Source organism: Pelophylax lessonae, assembly GCF_965119305.1.
Source record: "Pelophylax lessonae genome assembly, chromosome: 3".
Taxonomy (NCBI): domain Eukaryota; kingdom Metazoa; phylum Chordata; class Amphibia; order Anura; family Ranidae; genus Pelophylax; species Pelophylax lessonae.
The window spans coordinates 314892759-314914753 of NC_138770.1; the positions used below are offsets into that span (position 1 = coordinate 314892759).

General features: G+C 44.1%; 1 protein-coding gene across 1 annotated transcript in view; it reads right to left on the reverse strand.

Moving 5' to 3' along the window:
• ABCC5 (ATP binding cassette subfamily C member 5) overlaps positions 1–21995 on the reverse strand; it is a 273035-nt gene that overhangs the window by 60716 nt on the left and 190324 nt on the right. Inside the window, exons 21-23 of the mRNA XM_082249426.1 lie at positions 21476–21629; positions 21147–21275; positions 20632–20818 (exon numbers count right to left, since the gene is read on the reverse strand). Of these exons, the coding sequence (XP_082105552.1) occupies positions 20632–20818; positions 21147–21275; positions 21476–21629 (470 nt within the window). The remainder of the gene's footprint in view (positions 1–20631; positions 20819–21146; positions 21276–21475; positions 21630–21995) is intronic.

Here is a 21995-nt window from a genome sequence, read left to right on the forward strand (position 1 = left end):
AGGTAGCCGCTTTGCACACCTGGACCACTGACGCCTGATGGCGAAAGGCCCATGACGCACTAAGTGCCCGAGTGGAGTGCGCCTTAACAGGGAACGGGGGCTCCCGACCCTTAATAGAATAAGCCTGTACCACCATCTGTCTGATCCATTTGGAAATGGTCGCGGCAGATGCAGGCAACCCCTTTTTGGGTCCATCCGGGATCACAAAAAGTGAATCCGTCTTGCGAAACAAGTCTGTCGTTTTTAAGTATACCCTGATCGCCCGGACCACATCCAAGGAGTGTAAAGCAAACTCCCGAGGATGACTGGGCTTAGGACACAGGGAAGGTAATACAATTTCTTCATTTAGATGAAATTCTGAAACCACTTTTGGTAGGAAGGATGGATTCGGACGAAGAACCACCTTATCTCTATGAACCACCAGATATGGGGAATGACAAGATAAAGCGGCCAGTTCTGACACCCTGCGTGCAGAAGTGATAGCCACCAAGAAGGCCACCTTCTGGGACAACGTAGGTAGAGGAATCTCCCTAATATCTTCAAAGGGAGGTTTCTGAAGAACCGACAATACTAAATTAAGATCCCAGGGTGGTAACGGCGCGCGCACTGGCGGAGCCAGATGTCGCACCCCCTGGATGAAATTCCGCACCAAGGAATGAGTAGCCAAAGGCTTCTGAAAGAAGATAGCTAAAGCTGAGACCTGACCCTTGATAGTGCTCAAGGCCAGTTTCTGCTCAACCCCTTGTTGCAGAAAAGCCAATATTCGACTAACCGAATAAGACCGTGGACGGAACCCCAAAAGGTTCACACCATGCAATGTAGGACTTCCATGTGCGATGATAAATCTTTCTGGAAGTCGCTTTCCTTGCTTCAACTAGAGTAGGAATAACTGAAGCTGACAATCCCTTGTCCTTCAGCACCTGGGTCTCAATAGCCAGGCCGTTAAAGCCAGCGATCGTAAAGCAGGATGGAAGATCGGTCCCTGAGACAGTAGGTCCTCCCTGAGAGGAAGTCTCCACGGGACGTCCGCCACCAGTCTGACCACGTCGGCGTACCAAGCTCGACAAGGCCAGTCCGGAGCTACCAGAATTACTGGAATTCCTTCCTCCTCTATCCTGCGAAGAAGTCTTGGCAGTAACGCGAGAGGAGGGAAGGCATACATTAGCTGGTATTGCCCCCACGGGGCGATCAGTGCGTCTGCGGTCTCTGCTAGAGGATCGCGGGAGCGAGCCACGAATCTCTGTACTTTCCTGTTGAATCGTGATGCCAACAGATCCACATCCGGGGTGCCCCACCGTAGGCACAACTGGTGGAAAACGTCTGGATGGAGGGACCATTCCCCCTGATCCAGAGTCTGACGGCTGAGATAATCTGCCTGCCAATTCTCCACCCCCGGAATGAACACCGCAGAGATAGCTGGAACAAATCGTTCCGCCCAGCGAAGAATGCAAGCCACTTCTTTGGCCGCTCGGACACTCTTGGTGCCCCCCTGGTGATTGGCATAAGCCACGGCCGTGGCATTGTCCGACTGGATCCGAACCGGGCTGCCCTGGAGCTGCTCGGTCCAGTGAATCAGACAAAGTCTGATCGCTCTCAGTTCCAATACATTTATCGGTAACCTGGATTCTTCCGGGGACCAAAGTCCCTGGACAGATAACTGACCGAGAATTCCTCCCCATCCGGATAGACTGGCATCCGTGGTCACTATCGTCCAATATATTGGCAGAAATGACTTTCCCTGGCTGAGCATCGGAGACCGAAGCCACCAGACCAGAGACTCTCTGGTCTGTTTGCTCAATCGGATCTGATTGTCCAGGGATTCCGGATTCCGATTCCTTCTGAGAAGAATCTCTTGCTGAAGAATTCGGGTATGGGACTGGGCAAATGGGACTGCTTCGAAGGAAGCCACCATCAACCCCAGAACCCTCATGCAAGTCCGAAGGGAAGACCAGCTGTTGGATAGTAACAACTGGACTGCTGATTGAATCTTTCGGAGTTTCCCTACCGGAAAGGAAAACTCTTGTCCTGACTGTGTCTAGAATTAGACCCAGATATTCGAGCCTCTGGGTGGGAACCAGAAATGACTTTTGCTGGTTCACCAGCCACCCGAATTCCTGTAAAGAAATCATAGTAATTTCTATGTTTTGTAGCAAGGTCTGAGGAGACTCTGCATGAAGCAGAAGATCATCTAGGTAACCAAGAATCGATATGCCTCTTTGGCGCAGTAGTGCCAACATTGGGGCCAACACCTTCGTGAAGACCCGAGGAGCCGTGGCGAGACCGAAAGGTAACGCCACAAACTGATAGTGGTTCTCTTCTACGGAAAAGCGTAGAAACCGCTGATGTCCTGCGAAAATGGGAATGTGAAGATATGCGTCCCTGATGTCTATGGACGCTAGGACATCCCCTGGATGCAGGAAGGCTGCTACTGTGCGAATGGACTCCATTCTGAATTTTCTTATGTTGACAAAAGAATTGAGTGCCCTTAAGTCCAGAATTGGACGCACTTTGCCCTTTTTCCTGGGTATTGTAAATAGGTTTGAATAAAACCCTTGAAAACGTTCTGTCCAAGGAACGTGAACTACCACTCCTTGTTGTAGTAAATCCGTGACTGCTCTCCGCAGATCTTCTAAACGATCCGGGGATAGTCGAATATTGGAAGGGAAGAATCGCGCCGGTGGGAGAGATCGAAACTCGATCTTGTACCCTGACCCTATGACTTCGCAAACCCACTTGTCCGGGATTCTGGAAAGCCATGGATCCGGGAACCGGCGAAGACGTCCCCCACCCCAGTTATGGGTGGGGGCGCACCTTCAGGCTTTGGACGATTTATCTTCAGGTCTGGAGGGGGCGGGCTTTTGCTTGCCCGACCAACGACCCCTGACGCCTCCTGAAGGAGCTTTGGAGGACTTAATTTTTTCACCCGCGGGACGAAAAAACCTCTTGTGAGCAGAAAAAGAAGGCCCTCGTCTTTGACGAGTACCTTTAAAATTTTGCGGTAAAAAGGTGCTCTTTCCACCCGTGAGATCCTTAATGATCTCATCTAAGTTGGCTCCAAATAGACGCTCTCCTAAAAAGGATATATTAGCCAATGCTTTTTTGGAACCTTGGTCGGCTAACCAACCTTTTAGCCACAGTGTACGCCTGAGAACCACTGCTGAGACTGATGCTCGCGCCATTAATGGAGTGGCGTCTAACGCCGCATCACACACAAACTGTAACCCCTGTATCATTTGTTCCAACAAATCTGATACCGCCTGAGGGACCTCTTCTAAGTCCCGGCGTAACCACTTGTCCATTCAGTTACAGCCTGCGAAACCAGACCAATAGCTATTATAGGTCTGAAAGCTGATCCAATCAAGGAAAACATGGTGCGAGACATAGCTTCTATCTTGCGATCCACTGGATCTTTAAAAGACGGAGCGTCTTCTAGAGGAATAACCGTGGCTTTATACAATCTAGCAATTGGTGAATCCACCACAGGTGGTTCTGTCCATTTCTTAATGAGGGTTTCCTCAAACGGATAACGCCTGTTAATGCGTTTAGAAATAGTAAAAGTGCGTTTTGGCAGACGCCATTCTTCTTCGATTGGATTGCCAAAACATTTGGGCAATGGAAAAACCTTCGCCACTTTGATGCGTTTTTTAGTCCCAAAAGGGATTTCAGTTTCAGCTATTTCCGACGGAATACCCTGTAATCTTAAGGTTTCTTGAACAGATACAATGAGTGCGTTTACCAACGCTTCCTCTCTGGCTATGGCTGATGCCGAAACATCCTCCTCACTGTCTAAAGAGACAGTACCCGAGACACCAATCCCAGATGAAGTACCTGCAACTGCAGAAATAGGCTCAGAGTCTGAATCCGAGGTTTCAGATAATAAGGGGTTAGGCGGGGGTCGCTTTCTTGCGCCCTGTCCCTGACAAGCCACTTCCACCCGGGACACAAAAGTTTCCATAATAGCTGACAAAGATTCAATCGTCAGTGGGGTGCTGGAGGATCCTGCAGACCCCTCGAGGGGATCCGGAGGAGATACATGAGTGGCAGGGTCCATGTTAATTCAGGACACCTTTGCCAGAAAAAACAAAAAAACTTTTTTTTTTTATGTATCTCCCCCTAGCGCAATAGCGCCCCTCAGAGTACCTGCTTCTCGATCCCCACAGAGAGAGAGAGGGACCCCTAAGGCTCACCAACCGATGCAGTGAAGTTTCCAACCAACTGCAGTCAGCGTCTGTCTTACAGACTGGAAGGAGCTGTTGCTTTTTCCCGGGTAGAAGGACGTGGCTCCGCCCCCTGTGTACGCCTACCGGCGTTCCCAGCTCTCCACGAGGTAGCTGGGCTCATGAAACATGGCCGCCCCCATACAAGAGACATAAGACTCCAAAAACATGGCGGCCGGCGTGACCTGAGGACATACATGCACTTGGTCTACGGCAAAATGGCGGCGGACCGCCGAAATCGTTTTCCCAGCACATCCACCTGCATCTCTGCTAAGTGGCGATATATTGATCTACAGGAGATACACTACAAATAAGGTAGGATTATACCTCCTATGTCTGCTGTAATATTACAGTCTGCTGGGTAGAGTGTTAGCTCTCAAACCAAGTCCACTTCCCACAAACACATACTGTATTTACAAGGGGGACTTTTTAGTGTCAGATATATACTGACCATGTATGGTGGGGCCCATAATTCATACTGCCTCATAACGAGGAAAGAAAAAAGGGAACGTTTACTCACCATACCAAACCGACAGGCACCCTCTCTTCACAATACCCTCTCCACCGGGGTGGGGGGTTGTGGACCACTCTGGACGCCTCGACTCTCTGGTTCCTGGCGTCCAAGCGAGACTTTTAACTCGCAAGGTCAGTCCCTCCACTGGGACTCCGTCGCGGCCGACCCAGCGCGGAGCTCTGGTCTGCACGCGCTCGTAGGCAGAAACCGGGGTGACCACTGGATCTCAACATCCAGCCCGTCGCCCGGCCCCGCATACTTACTTGAATGTGTCGCGGCCGACCAAGCGCAATGCAATGGTCTGCGCGCGCTCGTAGGCCGGCTGGGGTGACCACAAGTGTCGCCCAGTCCGGCGTTTTTGCTTGAAGATCTCACAGGAAAAAAACACTGGAGAAAAACTACCTAAAAAAAAATGTTTTTTCTAAAGAAAAAAATCTTGCCAGGACCAAAAGATCCCAGCAAGGAACTTAGGTCCTTACTCCTGACTAGACAGAAAAAAACTGATTCCCTGTAGCAGAGAGAGGGAGGATATACCCTCAGGGACTGCCCCTAAGGTGGAGCCAGAACGTTTTGTCTTTCTGCCTAGTCCTACTCCTGCGGAGACAACATAACCCAGCTCTTGAGAATCAAGAAGACTACGTCTGTCAATGAGCGATAGAGAAATAATTCTTTCATACACGTCATACTTAAACCAGGCAAGGATCATGGCAAATGCTTTAATTATCATCCGATCTCCCTTACAAATGTCGACCTAAAAATTATGACAAAAATATTGGCGACCAGACTTGAACTAATTTCTAGCAGACTATATCCATCCTGACCAAACGGGCTTTGTTCAGGGTAGACAAGCATCGGACCAAACTAGACGCGCGATTAATATTATTTCTGCCCTTAAATCTGACTGGATGGGATGGGACAAAGGAAGGGCATGTTACTGTCTCTAGACCTACACAAGGCGTTTGATTCCCTATCCTGGGAATATCTACTAGAGACTTTGGGGAAATATGGCTTTGGACACAATTTTCTCACCATCATCAAAACCTTATATAATGACCCTATCGCAAGACTTTCTATTAAAAAGGTATGGATCTGACTACCTTAATATACGCAGGGGAACGCGTCAGGGGTGCCCCCTGTCCCTGCTCCTATTTATCTTGGCTTTAAAGCCGTTGGCCATTAAGATTCGCCATAACCCGAACATTCAGGGCATCCATGTGGGGGTATGGAGCATAAGTGCGATCTCTTTGCAGATGATATCTTAATGTATATCTCAACCCCACTGGTATCCATCCCCAATTTACTCAGGGAACTGGAAGCATTCACTGCGATATCTGGCTTACGAGTGAACCCTTCTAAATCCCAAGCTTTAAATTTGACCTTGGATAGGGCAACGATCTATGCTCTCAAAAACAACTTTACGTTTACGTGGCAGGAACAATTGATGCCATATCTTGGGGTCCACCTCACGGCCTCCATTGACACTCTCTACACACGTAATTATCCACCTCTTAATAAAAAGTTGCGGTAGGACCTCATGAGATGGGCTGCTAACCCCCCGTGGGTTCGGTAGGTTGAATTCAGTTAAAATAAATGTATTGCCTAGACTGCCCGGACCAGCAAAAGTTGAATGGGTGGGCATGGGGAGCTATGCTTATGTTAATGTTGGAGCCAGTGTTCCACTGTTTACACTTTCTTATCTACTGTTTTAAGTGTACCATTTTATTACCTTATTTAATTGCCGTGGCCTATTTTTGCACTGTTGTAACCCTTTTTTTTTTTTTTTTGAAAACTCAAAAAAAAATATTTAAATATAAAAGTAAAAATAAATACCAAATTTTGTGTTGACCCCAGAAAAGTAATTGAGGGGAAATCTTCCAATGGGGACACTAATTCTGATGACACCGGGGCCCTAAGTGATTTGCAGGGATTTCCTCTTACTTCCTTGTTTTGACTATGGGACAGGTAGGAAAAGTAAATCTTCCCAATGGGAAAAAGATGGCAAAAAAACAGTGGCTAAGTGAATAGCACTTTGCCTCGCAGCACTAGGGTCATCGGGGGTTGATTTCACTACCAGCCTGGAGTTTGCATGTTCTCCCTGTCCCTACCCTTACCTATTAACCAAAAAAGTGTCAAAAAAAAAGAATAAAAACACTGACAGTTTATAATTCCTTTATTTAAAAAAAAAAAAAATCCCCCTATTTAAATCTATTGTTAATCACGCCGCACCCAAAAAGAAAAGTAAGAAAAAAAGCTCTGCCCGAGAGGATGGCTGACCACTGAATGCCCCCACTGCTGTTTGACTGTTCTTATAAAAGGTAAGGGCGAGGCCACCTGGCAACGTCACCTGGTGGCACTGCCCCCTTGTGGAGTCAGACTGGTGAATGATTTTTAATTTTTTTTAAACGTTTCCGGAACGCCCACAGCAGTTTTACTGCAACAGGCAGCCCCTCCTGCGTGAACCATCGTAGTACTACTTTGATCGCGCGCCTGGTGCTGGGGGGGAGCTCACGGCGGCGCGCTTCCACCCCCACTCGGCAGCAGGGATGTTGATGCACGGGGGCCGGTGGCCACGATTGCCGCCGGGCACCCATGATCGCTCCCCGCTGAGAGGACGGGCAGCTGTTGTAAACACAGCTGACCATTCTCTCTGGAATGATCACAGAGCGCCTGTGATCCTTCTATATAGGATCACTGGTCTTTATGATCATTTCAAAAGCCCAACCCCCCCCCCCCCCCAGTTAGTAATAATTCCCCTAGGCTTACATTTAACCCCTTGATCACCCACTAGGTTAACCCCTTCCCTGTCAATTGCATTATTACAGTAACGGTGCACATTTTTAGCACTGATTACTTTGGTAATGTCACTGGTCCCCCCAAAATGTAAAAAATGTCAGAGGACCGATCTGTTGGCCGCAATGTCAAGTCCCGCTAAAAATCGCAGATCGCCGCCATTACTAGTAAAAAAAATAAATAAATTAAAATGACAAATCTTTCCCGTAGTTAGACGTGATAAATTTTGTGCAAACCAATCAAAGTAGGCTTATTGCGATTGTTTTTTTTTTTACCAAAAATATGTAGCAGAATACAAATTGTCCTAAAAAAAAAAAAATTTGATTACATTTTTTTTGGGAATGTTATATAGCAGAATGTGAAAAATATTGCCTTTTTTTTCAGAATTGTCGCTTTTTTGTTTATAGCCCAAAAAATAAAAATAAAAAAATTGCAGAGGTGATCAAATACCACGAAAAGAAAGCTCTATTTGTGGGGGAAAAAAAGGACAATTTCATTTGGGTGCAGCGTCACATGACCGCGCAATTTTCCGTTACAATAAAGCAGTGCCGAACCGCAAAAAATGGCCTGGTCATTAAGGGGGCAAATCCTTCCGGTCCAGAACTGGATAATATACTTTTTAATTGTCGGCATGTTTTTTTTTTTTAACATTCACCTGTCCACAGGGAACCGGCTTCCTGGCCTGCTCCTTAGCAACGAGCTCAATGCGGTATATTGGAGCATTAAATAATGCGGTAAATCACTGCTAAAATCGAACACCGCATTCAGTATTTAACGCGAAATTCTTAGTAAAATGCACTTTCATAACTAATTTATCACATTTTTTGGCTATTCTTTAACCCTTAGTGAATTGACCCCATCATCTGAAATTTAAGAGCGTTTTATGGGCCAGTAGTCGACTTCTGCTTTAGTTTTTCTGAATCAGCACTGCCATTTAGAATTTTGTGTAAAAGCATGCAGTTGAAGCACTAAACTTTACAAGTTCCACATAACCCCTGCCCTAGAATTTACAGAAAAATCACAATGTCTGGGCTTTATATAATCAGTCAAAATTCTTTTAAGCTTAAATGCTAAATAGCCAAGGAAGCAATGGCACTCCAAGTGGAATGGGCCTTGACCAAAAAAGGAGGAACATGGACATTGATAACATAGGCCTGTGAAATGAGATGAAGAATCCACCTAGAAAAATTGGATCGAGATGCAACCTGACCCTTGAGAAGACCCTCAGGTAGAACAAACTGTTCATTAGAAAAATCCAAACAGTGAAGAACCCTTTCCTTAGAATATTTAGGATTAGGACATAAAGACAAAAACGATGGTCCTGATTAAGGTGGAACAAGAAAAAACACCTTCGGTTATAAAAAAAAAAAAAAGGATCAATGCGTTACCACCACCTTATCCTAGTGAAGAATCGGGAAAAGTTCCATGCAGGAGACTGCAAGTTTAAGCAATGGCAACTAAAAAAACAATATGTGTATGAGAAAGTGCGCTGATGAATTAAGTGTGCTGCTACCAAAGGTGTATAAATAAATGTGTAAAAAAGTCTGGTGCGTTACTATTGGGTGCAATTAAATGGACAATTCTAAGCATGCACAAAAAACAGTGATGAAAACAAATATAGGAATATATGAATAAAAGTCTCTTGTATCTCTTGCAAATCAATATAACGTGATTCCCGTGAACAACTCCACCAGAGGGAACTTGAAATATAATAAATGTGCAAAATGAGTCCAGTGTTCATAAACTCCAAAGGATGATCAGCTGGTAAGTGTAAAAAACAGGTGCTGCTGCGAAATTAACAAGCGTGATGTGAAAATCCCACCACCTGGTGAATTCACTGCTTACCAGATGTAAAATGGTATAGGGCAGATAAACAGACTATGAATCCAAAATAATAACCAAAGGGAGTGCTGTGCTGGAATCCACCCACACATGAAAGGAGGGGGGGGGGGGAGCTGCTTACCAGATGCCACTTTTTCCAGGCATTGTATGAATATGGACACTCTCTGGATATGCTGAATGAGGGACTCCCGATGATTCCTGGCTCTTCGCTCAGGCTAACACATGTATGGTCCACCATAAATAAATAATGGAAGAGACTAATAGTGCATTACTTCCTAATACATTTATTGAAAGAATATAGATTGCACTTACAGGAATAAGACGATTCAGATTCTGTATGGAGAGTGACGGCTGCCTGCAGTGCAAGCCGCGGCTGAAATGGACGACGCGTTTCCTCCCTATTGGGCTTCCACGGACCATACATGAGTGTTAGTCCGAGCGAAGAGCCAGGAATCATCAGGAGTCCCTCATTCAACATATCCAGAGAGAGTCCATATTCATACAATGCCTGGAAAAAGTGGGATCTGGTAAGCAGCTCCCCCCCCCTCCTTTCACGTGTGGGTGGATTCCAGCACAGCACTCCCTTTGGTTATTATAGAGGTCTCCTTTTGGATTCATAGTCTGTTTATCTGCCCTATACCATTTTACATCTGGTAAGCAGTGAATTCACCAGGTGGTGGGATTTTCACGTCACGCTTGTTAATTTCGCAGCAGCACCTGTTTTTTTTACACTTACCAGCTGATCATCCTTTGGAGTTTATGAACACTGGACTCATTTTGCACATTATATTTCAAGTTTCCTCTGGTGGAGTTGTTCACGGGAATCACGTTATATTGATTTGCAAGAGACTTTTATTGATATATTCCTATATTTGTTTTCATCACTGTTTTTTGTGCATGCTTGGAATTGTCCATTTAATTGCACCCAATAGTAGCGCACCAGACTTTTTTACACAACTAAAAAAAAAACTTTGCGGAAGAGATTTGACAAAGAGACCTCTTCGAGAAGCACAAACAGAGAGCGCGTTCAAGTTTAACAATTGAGATGAGATAGGTCTCTGAAACAGAATTTCAAGACCGAGATCTGCATCTTGATGGTACTTGAGGCCAGAAATATCTCTGTGCCAGACTGGGGAAAGGCCAAAATAGGCCCTCGACCTAGTGACAGGATGAAATTTGTGAACCTTACACCAGGCAGAAATAAGCCTTTTACGTACGATGGCACACCTGCCTGGAGGTGGAGTTCCATGCGCCCCATCAGGATGTGGGTTTCAACAGCCATGCCATCAAAAGGCAGCATCCGTAAAGCCGGATGGAAGATTGGACTATGACAAGTCTGGGCCATCTGGAACAGCCCATGACTAGTCTGCCAAGAGATTAACTATGTCTACATACCACATTTTGCTTGGCTGAACTGGAGTGGACAGAATTGCCATAAAACCCTCCACATTTAACCTCCTCAACTAGTGAGGAAGAAACTGCAGTGAAGGAAGCACATAGATTAGGGTAAAAGGATGCCAAGGGAAAGTCAGGGCATCGACCACAAATGCCTGAAAATTATTTGGCCCAGGAAACAAACCTGTCCAGATTGTTGTTGAATCTGACTGTCCAAAATTCCACATTTGGCTTCCCCCCCTGCAGTCAAATCTCTGAACACCTGTGGGTGAAAGGCTGACTCACCTGGAATCAGCTGTTGATGGCTGAAAACATCCGTCTGAAAAATTTTCCACACCAGGAAAGTGTACAACAGAGAAAGCTGGAAAATGAAGTTCTGCCCAGGACAAGATCAGATCAAAAGGATGCTTAGGGTGTGTGCACATCAGTCAGGGAGTGTCCTTCAACTGGTCTTTAACCTTAGCTTTAGTCTCCGAAAGGTTCCTGTGTTGTAAAAGTCTTGGCCTTGTTCCTGTGCGGAAAATATCGCATCCTGGTGGATCTAAGGATCAGACTGTTGGCTCTAACCTCCCACATCATGAAGACCTTGGAGAGACTCATTTTAAATCAGTTATTGCCCAAGTTAGTAAATATTTAGACGCGCTGCAGTTCACCAACCAAAATAGATTGGGAGTTGAGGACACTATCATCTTGAAGCTAAATCGCATGTATGCACACCTGGATAACCCGGCAAACACAGTGAGAGTCATGTTTTTGGACTTCTCCAGTGCTTTTCATACCATCAGGCCAGCTCTCTTTGGTGAGAATGCAGTTTGACTTTCCCCTTGTTATAGATTGTTGGCTACCCGACTGAAAGACCACATTATGTGTGCTTGCAGGACTAGGGTGGTCAGCAACATGGATGTGCCACAAGGGACAGTTCTCTCTCCCTCTTTCTTTTCACGAGCTAAATCACTGACTTCAGCTACTGGAGTCTTGCCATCTTCAGAAGTTTTCTAAAGACTCTGCTGTAGTGAGATGGGTTTGTCACATGGTGTGGGCATAATCATCTGTATCTAAATGAGACAGAAAAAAAGGATATGGTTGTGGATTTGAGAAGGAGCAAGGCACCAGTGACCACTATTTCCATCTGGGAAGTAGGTGTGGATGTAGTATCTGGGAATGCACATAGATAAACTGGACTGGAGTAAGAAAAATTAAGTGCTCTATAGGAAGAGCTCCCTTTATTTTTGAGGAGGCTGAAGTCTTAACAACCAAACAGGTTTCACGAGTCTGGTGGCCAGTGCTCTCCTGTATGCGATGACAGGCTGGAAAAGCAGGCTTAAGGGGGCCAACACCAACAGACAAAGAAAGCTGATGAGCAAGGCCAGTGATGTTGTTGGATTAGAGTTGGACTTGGTATCAATAGTGTCAGAGCGGAGGGTGCTGTCAAGGTATGTTCAATCTTGGACAACTTCTCCAACCCACTCCCACAATACCCTTGCCAGTCAGAGGAGTATCTTTAGTGAGATTGTTTCAAAGAACAATGCACAACAGAGTGACACAGGAAATCATTTTTGCCTGTGACCATCAAATTATGTTGTTTTTCGCTGAGTGCAGGGATTTTAACCTGAACTTATGATCCAGACGTTTAGGTGTATTTGTGTGTTAATATCAGGTTAATTTATATGCAACAATTTTTAGTCTAATATTTAGTGGAAGTATTGCAATATTATGTTTTTGTAGTTTGATTTTTTTTGTTCTACTGGTGTTACTCAATGCAGTGTTTAGTAGGATAGTATGTTTATTATAGTATTTATTTAAATTTTTAATTTGTTTTAGCTCAATTCACATTAACCAATTCAGCTCCAGGCCTTTTTTTGACACTTTTGTTTACATTCAAAAAACTATTTTTTGCTAGAAAATTTATTAAAGCACCGACCCTAGAGAATAAAATTGGTCGGTTTTTCTTCTTTTTTTTTTTTTTATGTCACACCATTATTGTGCAGTGGGTTTTTAAACGCAATTTTGGGAAAAAATACACTTTAAAATTTTAATGCAAAAAAAAAAAAAAAAAAACACAAAAACCCACAATACATAACCCAATTTTTCTTTAAAATATAAGAGATTATGTTACACTGAGTGAACAGATACCAAACATGTAATGCTTTAAAATTGCGAACGCCCATGTAACAAACGACGTAAAAAAATAGCACCATTGACATCCAGGTGCCAGTCCAGGCCTCTAGGTGGATCTAGGCTTTAAAGTCAGGATCTTTGCAGGGCCTGGACCAGCTGAGTGACAGGTCACAGGAGTGCAGAACTTAAGTGCACTCCTGTGACCTACAGGAGAAGTCGAGCTAAAATAGCTTTGGCTATACTTCTCCATTAATTTGTTGTTAATGGTGATTTAGGTTATGTTTGTTGTATTTTACTTTTGTTTGTTAATGTGTTTTGATTTGTTCTTCAATTATTATACCTGTATCTTAATTTCCCTTCGGGATTATTAAAGTATTCTGGGTCTGAAGATCTACTTCTTGAGCAGCACAACGTTGTGTGTCCACCTTGATGGTTGATATACCACAGTCATGGCATTGTCCGAAATGCATCATGATGGGGAGCCCTTGAAGACAGGCACACCAATGCTGAAGAGCCAGCTGAATTGCCCAAAGTTTCATTATGTTGATCAGCAACCTCAAGCAAAATCCTATAAATTATCATGCAGACCTCATCAAAATCTAAGCTGCAAGCAACGACAGTGAAACACTTGAAGAATTGTAAAACTATAAAATATGGCGTGCTGTGTAGTGTGATCTAATGATGAAGATATGTTCTTTTAATGACGATGTTCCGTAAACCTAGCCGTTTTTTCAAGAACATCTTTCCTGCCCAGTAAGCTAGCATCATTTGTCAAAGCTTACCAAGTCATTCATCAGAATGAAAGATTTTATTCACCATCCAACATCTGAGTAGAGGATCAACCATTCCAGGGGCAATCTGGTTTTGGGAGTCAAGAGCATGGGTAAAAAGCCAAGGACTGTGTTGACGATTGTCCCACACGGACAGGATGCGAAATTGCAAAGCCCTAGAGAGTACTTTCATGTGGACATGAATTACAGGACTCCACCTGAGTGTGTACGGACTGGGACTTTCCTGCAGAAAGCAGCATTTTAGTCTGTGCTGTGTCCAGGACCAAGACCAAATACTCCAGACGCTGCTTTTTAAAACTAAGGCTTAAAATTATACTCCTGAAGGTTCAGTACTCAAATCTTTCCAGGACCTGCACTGTGACCTACATTTGATATCAAGGTCTGTAATAATTGCTCCCATAGTAGCAGGTCATCTGAGGTATCCTATGCAAATACCTCGGGTCCTCAATAATCCTAGAGCCAGAGTCAACAACTTAGTTTTTTTATCAGCTTCCAGAGGGTTCACCAAATGGCAATGTCACAAACTGGTATTGGTGGTCCTCTACTGCAAACCGTAGAAAAAATTTGTGAAGCTGAAAAATCAGAATGTGCAGGTAGGCATCTTTAATATCCACAGATGCCAGGAATTCCCTCTGATGATGCATAGCAATCAATTGAGTAGATAGCGTGTTTATGTTTTTGGAACCATAAACAAGTGGGAGTAGAAGTCCAGAGATCTCTCTTTTCTTCAGACACAGAGGATGACCACTTGAAAAACGGCCTCTTAAGCAGCTCTAAACAGAACCTTGAGTGCATGAAGTGTGGAGGGGAAAAACAACAAAACTCCAGCTTGTAGTCTCTGGACATCATGCTGCAGACCGGATTGTCCACAACTTAGATGTTGGCAAAGGCCAAAAAACGTCATCCCAACTGCGCGATTGGAGGTATCCCATCACAGGGCAGAAAACTTAGGATTGTTTTTCCCATTACGGAACTGAGTGATCGGCTTCTGCTTGGGGTAGAAACCTGCGGTTTATGAAAAAACTGGATTTTTCTCTTACCATAAAATCCTTTTCTCTGAGGTTCACTGACAGACACAGCTCCAGGTCTTCTAGACCCTTGGGCTTATGTTGCTCTCTCTTCATGTGTAGAACAAGGTGAAAACAGTTTTGGCTACGCCCCTGAGGCAGTCCCAGGGGGGTATACCATCACTTCCTGCTATAGGACTTCAGTTTGTAACAAGCAGTGTCAGAATACATAACTCAACCCAACAGAGGGGCAGGTGCTGTGTTCCCTCAGTGAACCTCAGAGTAAAGGATTTTACGGTAAGACAAAAACCCAGTTTTCACTTTCATTCACTGAAGGACACAGCTCCATTTCATTCAGACCCTTGGGATGTCCCAAAGCAGTTTTAACATGAGGGGTGGGAAAACACAGCAATACATCTAATTACCAAAAAGGCTAAACATAGCCAACCAGGTAAAAACAGGAACTCAACCAGAAACTGCAGCTCACCACCAGGAAAAAAAATACACCCTCAAGAGGCGGGAGCCTCTGCCACCAGGTACATCCTAATAGCCCTGACTACATCCAAGGATTTCAGAGCAATTTCTTTAGGATGTTTCAACCTAGGACATAAGGACGGCAACACAATTTCTTCATTCAAATGAAACCCAGAGACAACCTTAGGAAGAAACGTCTGACACCCTACGCGCAGAAGTAATACCAACTAAAGAGGCCACCTGAGCGAGTAAAGGAAGTTCACGAATATTTTCAAAAGCTTTTAAAATACAGACATTACAAAACTGAGACCGAAGATCCTCCCTTAGAGGAAGTTTCCAAGGGACGTCTGCTACCAGCCTTACCAGACCTGCCTACCAAGACTGGCGAGGCCAGTCTAGTGCCACTGGAGACACCCCTGATGAAGGAAAGCCACTACCGTGCGTATGGACTCCATCCGAAATTTCTGAACCCGCACAAAGTGGTTCAGAGCCTTGAGGTCCAAGATCGGGCGAACCTTGCCTTCCTTCCCATGAAAGGTAAACCGATTTGAATAAAAACCTTAAAAACGCTCCGCCCCTGGAACCGGGACAATGACTCCTTGAGTGAAACTGGTCCTGCACGGCCCCGTAGAGGCCTTGTAGCCAATCCTGAGACAGGCGTAAGTTGGAAGGAAAGAACCTTGCCGGAGGCAAGGACTGAAACGCGATCTTGTAGCCGAATCTATTCAACTCGTGGACCCATTTGTCCTGAATGAGCAAGGTCCATGGGTCTGGAAAGAAGCTAAAACAGATGCGGGTGAGGGTGCCCCTTCAGGCTGGAGAAGGCTTGTCTGTGGAACCAGTAGTGCTCGCTTTGGACTTACCATTCCAGGGTCTCTTGGGGCCTCCCGCAAAGTTTCGGGTGGATCTTGAGACCTTTTCCTGCGATCCAGACGGACGAAAAGGCTGCTTATGAGCCCAGAAAAAAGGACCACGTTTACGACGTGGTTCCTTGCCCTTAGCTACCTGTGGAAGTAAAGTACTCTGACCTCACGTAAGGCCCTTGATGATCTCTTCCATAGAGGCACCGATCTAGGATATCCAGTGCGTCACCCAGTCCAGCTGTTGATTATGGTTTACAGAAGAACAGGTGGATTGTAGTTCACACAGGAACAGAAAATAAGAGAAAGAAAAAAATTTAATTTAAAAAAGGAAAAAATGCCAGGACCACAGATCCCAGCAGGGAGCCAGGTCCTGACTACGCAGAAAAAACTGAAGTCCTATAGCAGGAAGTGATGGTATACCCCCCCTGGGACTGCCTCAGGGGCATAGTCAAAATGGTTTCTGCCTAGTCCTATTCCTTAAGAGAGGGCAGCATAAGCCCAAGGGTCTAGAAGACATGGAGCTGTGTCGGTCAGTGAACAAAAGAGTGTACTTTTACCCACAGTCACCTACTGAACGAAGGCGCTGGATGAATGTGCCCTTGAAGCAGTGGACAGAACAGTCAAGAGCAGGGTTTTAGAACTAGGCTGACCTTTAGCAAAGCCACTGTAGGGCGAACTACATAGGGGGGTTTCCCTATCTGAAAGTGAGACATTTTCATTTCACCAACTCTTGTCCTTCTGCCTGTGCAGTGCCATGGCTTGCTGAAGTAACTGAACTGTATATCCCAATATTGGAGAGATCTTCAGCTGGGAGGACTGCCTAGTTAAACAAAGACATCCGATGGTAACACAAAAACCCCACAGTAGGTGCCACACATGTACTTGCCATCTTTTAGCTGCTGTACCGATGTGTTGAATAGACTTTGCTGAAGCTGCTGGAGAAGAGGCTGTAGTAATACACGCTGGAAACACTTGTATTTTAGTCTGCCAGACCTAAGATGGCACCCCCACATAGCCATTGACATTAGAACACAGCACTTGCACGGTCCAATCCCACCTTTAACCACTTAAGGACCAAGCCTATTTCTGACACTTCTTGTTTAAAAGTTATCAGTATTTTTTGCTAGAAAATTACTTAGAACCCCCAAACTTTATATTTTTTTTAGCAGAGACCCTAGAGAATAAAATGGAAATCGTTATAATACTTTATGTCACACTTCTTTGCGCAACAGTCTTTCAAACACGTTTTTTTGGGGGGAAAAAATAGCCTTTTTTTAATAAAAAAAAATAAGAAAACCGTAAAGTAAGCCTAATTTTTTCTATATTATGAAAGATACTGTTATGCCCAGTAAATTGATACCTAACATGTCATGCTTCAAAATTGCGCACACTCGTGGAATGGCGACAAACAATGGTACTTAAAAACTCTCCATAGGCGACGTTTCAAAAATTTCTACATGTTACCAGTTTACAGGTACAGAGAGGGTCTAGTGCTAGAATTATTGCTCTTGCTCGATCGTGGAGATACCCAACATGGGTGGTTTGAACACCGTTTACATATGAGGACACAACTTGCTTGCGCTTCTGTTTGCGAGCTCGGAGGGACGGGCGCTTTACATTTTATTTATTTTACTTTTTATTTTTACACTGTCCCTTTAAAAAAAAGTTTTTTGATCACTTTTATTCTAGTTACAAGGAATGTGAACATCCCTTGTAATAGAAATAAGCAGGGCAGGTCCTCGTCAATGTGAGATTTGGGGTCAAAAAGACCTCCGATCCCACATCTAAACAACAACAAACCAAAAAAAAAGGCCCTTTAAGGCCGTTGGGCGTAAGGGAACGTATGATGTTGCTCCGGTCCTCCAAGGCCATAGAGTCGAGTAGAGGCCATCTTGCCCTCACTCGACTTCCTGCACAGCACCTGAGGGGACTGGATCATTTTCCCCACAACAGATGGCTCCGGTCAACGGGGAAAACGCCTCTCCCACCACCCATTAAAAAGTGATCCCGCGGCGAATCCGCCGCTGGGACCAATTTTATGTTAAAAAGGAACACCGGCCATGTACAGAAAGACCAGGGTTATGGCAGCTATCGGTGATCAGCGATTTTTAGTGGGACTGCGACATTGTGGCGGACAGATTGGACACCTGACATTTTTTACACTTTTGGGGGGGGACCAGTGACATTACTACAGTAATCAGTGCTAAAAATATGCATGGCAACTGTGCAAATGACCCTGGCAGGGAAGAGGTTAACACCAGGGGCGATCAAAGGGTTAAATGTGTTCCTAGAGGGTGCTTTCTGACTGTGTGGGGGATGGACTTGCTGGATGAACACAGAGACCTGTGTTTCTTAATAGGAGGAACACTGGATCCCTGTGTTCATCACTGATAGAACAGCAGTCTGCCGGCCGCCGTTCTTTCTCCACGGAGAGCGATCTTGGGTGCCCGGGGGACATCGCGACCGCCGAACCTATTGATTGGCTCCCCCTGTGGCCATGTGTCTCTGGTGGCACGGTTCCTCTGACCCAAAGGTCATAGGCCACCACTGCAAATAATTCCCTTCCCTAAACCCTAGTAGGGGTGTACAGATTAGGCTTTAAAAGACTGTAGGCAAAAATGTCCCGGAAAGGTATCTTTAGAGAGACTTAACAGATGCATCCATCACCTAAGGACACTAACACAAAACTAAGCCTTGGTGAGTTGGAAGAAGTTATGCTTAGGTGGAAAAAACTGCCTTTTTTTTGGCCAGTGTCCATTTCCAGTATGGCACTATATAAATCCAGCGCTGAAAATGAAATCCTATGCATATATGGAAAAGTAAATACAATCAAAAATAACGATAAAATTCTGGAACAGTCCAATCCACCCATGCATCATGGCAAGTGAAGAGATCCGTCTAATAGGTGCTTGAAACAGTGAGAACCTCCACCACATGTATAGTGACCAATTGGCCTCTTACCGAATGCAGGTGACCAATGCTCTCACAAAGGTCAACAACGCTTTTGCTCAAGGCAGGACGACCAGATTCCCAAAATGATGACAGAAGCTCCTAGATTTCTTAGATCTCCTTCCAAGGATAGGATCTATCATGCAGTGTCCCTCTCCCCTCTTGGCGGAGCTGTCAGCGTCGACGTCACAAGCCGGTTTGAATGCATCGCCCGCCAGCGATCATTGAAATTTATTCTTAAGGTCCCTCATGTTCTTACGTGTGGTGAGTGCATTTCATTTTAAATAAACGCTTTTACTTGGAACATACTGCACCATGGTCTTTCCCTGTCTCTATTCCATGTTTGAGAGGGACACTGCATGATAGATCCTATCCTTGGAAGGAGATCTAAGAAATCTAGGAGCTTCTGTCATCATTTTGGGAATCTGGTCGTCCTGCCTTGAGCAAAAGCGTTGTTGACCTTTGTGAGAGCATTGGTCACCTGCATTCGGTAAGAGGCCAATTGGTCACTATACATGTGGTGGAGGTTCTCACTGTTTCAAGCACCTATTAGACGGATCTCTTCACTTGCCATGATGCATGGGTGGATTGGACTGTTCCAGAATTTTATCGTTATTTTTGATTGTATTTACTTTTCCATATATGCATAGGATTTCATTTTCAGCGCTGTATTTTATATTTCATTTTCTGATCACACCGTGGTTTATGACAGCTGCTTACACTGGTAGCGCGGATATTCAGTTTGTTTGTACTATTTAAATCCAGTATTAAAATAAAGTCCTGTAATGCAGGTTTAATTAACCACTTCCTACCGCTGGACGTCATATGACGTCCAGGGCTTTAAGTGGGGCTATCTGAATGAAGCCTGCAACTAGTCTTTCTAGCCTGTAGGAGAGATCTGAGGTCTTATTGACCCCAGATCTCTCCACAAAGAGGACCTGTCAAGCACTATTCCTTGTAATAGGAATACAAGTGATCAAAAAAATAAAAATAAATAAAATTAAAGGGAAAGCGTAAATAAAAAAAAATTTATTTCTAAGTGCCCCTGTCCTCATGTGCTATGCATGAATACATCGCAGCCACATATGTAAACTGCGTTCAATCCATACATGTGAGGTATCGCTGCAAATGTTAGAGCGACAGCAACAATTCCAGCCCAACACCTCCTCTGTAACTCTAAACTGGTAATCTGTAAACATTTATAAAGCGTTAACTATGGAGATGTTTAAGTATTGAAGTTTGGCGTCATTGCAAAAAAAAAAAAAAAAAATTCCAGTGTGTGCAATTTTAAAGCGTGACAGGTTAGGTATCCATTTTTTACTTAGCGTAACATCTTTCACATTCTACAAAAAAATATAGCAAACTTATTCATACAAAAAGTGTTTGAAAAGTTTCTGCGCAAATACCGCGTGACATAAAAAGTTGCAATGACCGCCATTATATTCCCTAGGGTCTCTATTAAAAAATAAATAAATAATGTTTGGGGGTTGAGTAATTTTCAAGCAAAAAAAAAAAAAAAAAATGATGATTTTTACATGTAGGAGCGGAGTGCCAGAAATGGCCCGGTATGGAAGTGGTTCATGAAATGTTCTTCACATATGGTGAACATTCAAAAAACTGAGATTAAACAGACAAAAAAATATTTACACCTTTTAGTCATATCTAACCTACCTGTACTGCGTATGACATAGCAAGCCCAGCATATGCTGGAGAGATACTGCCATGCATCAAAATAATCATAAGGCCAGTGGTGGAAATCAAGGAAATACTAATTATGTCCAGACGTATGGCCAACCAGCGCATGGCACAGTTAAATAGATAGAATGGAGCCTGATTACTGTCCAACAACTCCTGATACCTAAAACACAGTAAAAGGGGGAAAAAACAGACATAAGCAAGGTCCAAAAAAAAAAAAAAGACAACGATACTTTTAAAACCCAGACTTCTAGCATTGCATTTATTGCAAAACTTCTGGGTAAAACTGAAAATGATTCACACCACTGAACTCTGGGTAAGCTTTTTTTCCATAGTAACATTGACTGAACTTGAACCAAGGCAAGTATGCATATCTCATACCTGAGCGATCGCTGTGGAAGCATGCAAATCACTCCAATCGGCCCCAAAGTACAAAAAAAACCCCAGGAAAAAAAATAATCAAGACCCACTTGGAAATACTGTGTGCTTACCTGTGCAGAAAATCATGACTTTTATTATATGCATGGATTGTGGAGAGTCCTTGAATACTAGATGTAATATGTGATAAGAATGGGCTTTGTGTGATGTTATCCAGTCGCTTTAACTCACGGATAAAAACCCTGCAAAGATTCAAGAACCAACTGTGTTTAGTAAATGCACTTTCCTTTAATGAATTCAATATATGTATAAGATTACCAGTTACAGACTTCTATTCTTATTTTTTCTTTGAATTATGCAGCTTACTGAACCAAATTTCAGAACTCTACATGCTAGACTTACTTATCAATGTGCTTGTACATGTTTGCAGAGAGATACTTACCTGGAAACAACATGCAATATGGTGAAGAGGACAACTAGTGGTCCAACAGCTACTAGAAACCATGGAAAGACAAAGGAAATCACTCCCAGGCAAAAGAACACTAGTATAACGTTTTGAACAAACATTTCAGCTTGAAAGGGAAGCCGGACATCAACTGCATATTAAAAGGAAAACAAAAGAACACAATCAACATGTCTTCATCTCAAAAAGACAGAGCAGTTAACGATTTTGGTAAAAAGAGGTATAAGAGGTGATAAAAAGCAATGGTGGGAAATCAATCAACTAGAAAAAGGATATACAATTAGGACATACATCCTTCAATATCTTAAGATGCTACAACAGGAGATTTTATGTGCTAAATGTCAGAATAACTATTATAAAGGGCCCTCGATCCCCTGCTGAGCAGGCGGATGGCAGCTCCGTCTTCGCGCTGTGTGCTGAGACAGAGCTGTCAGGTCCCCGCTGTTCTTTATGGGGGAATCGGATGAGAACGGACCACCTGTCCGTTCTCATCCGATCC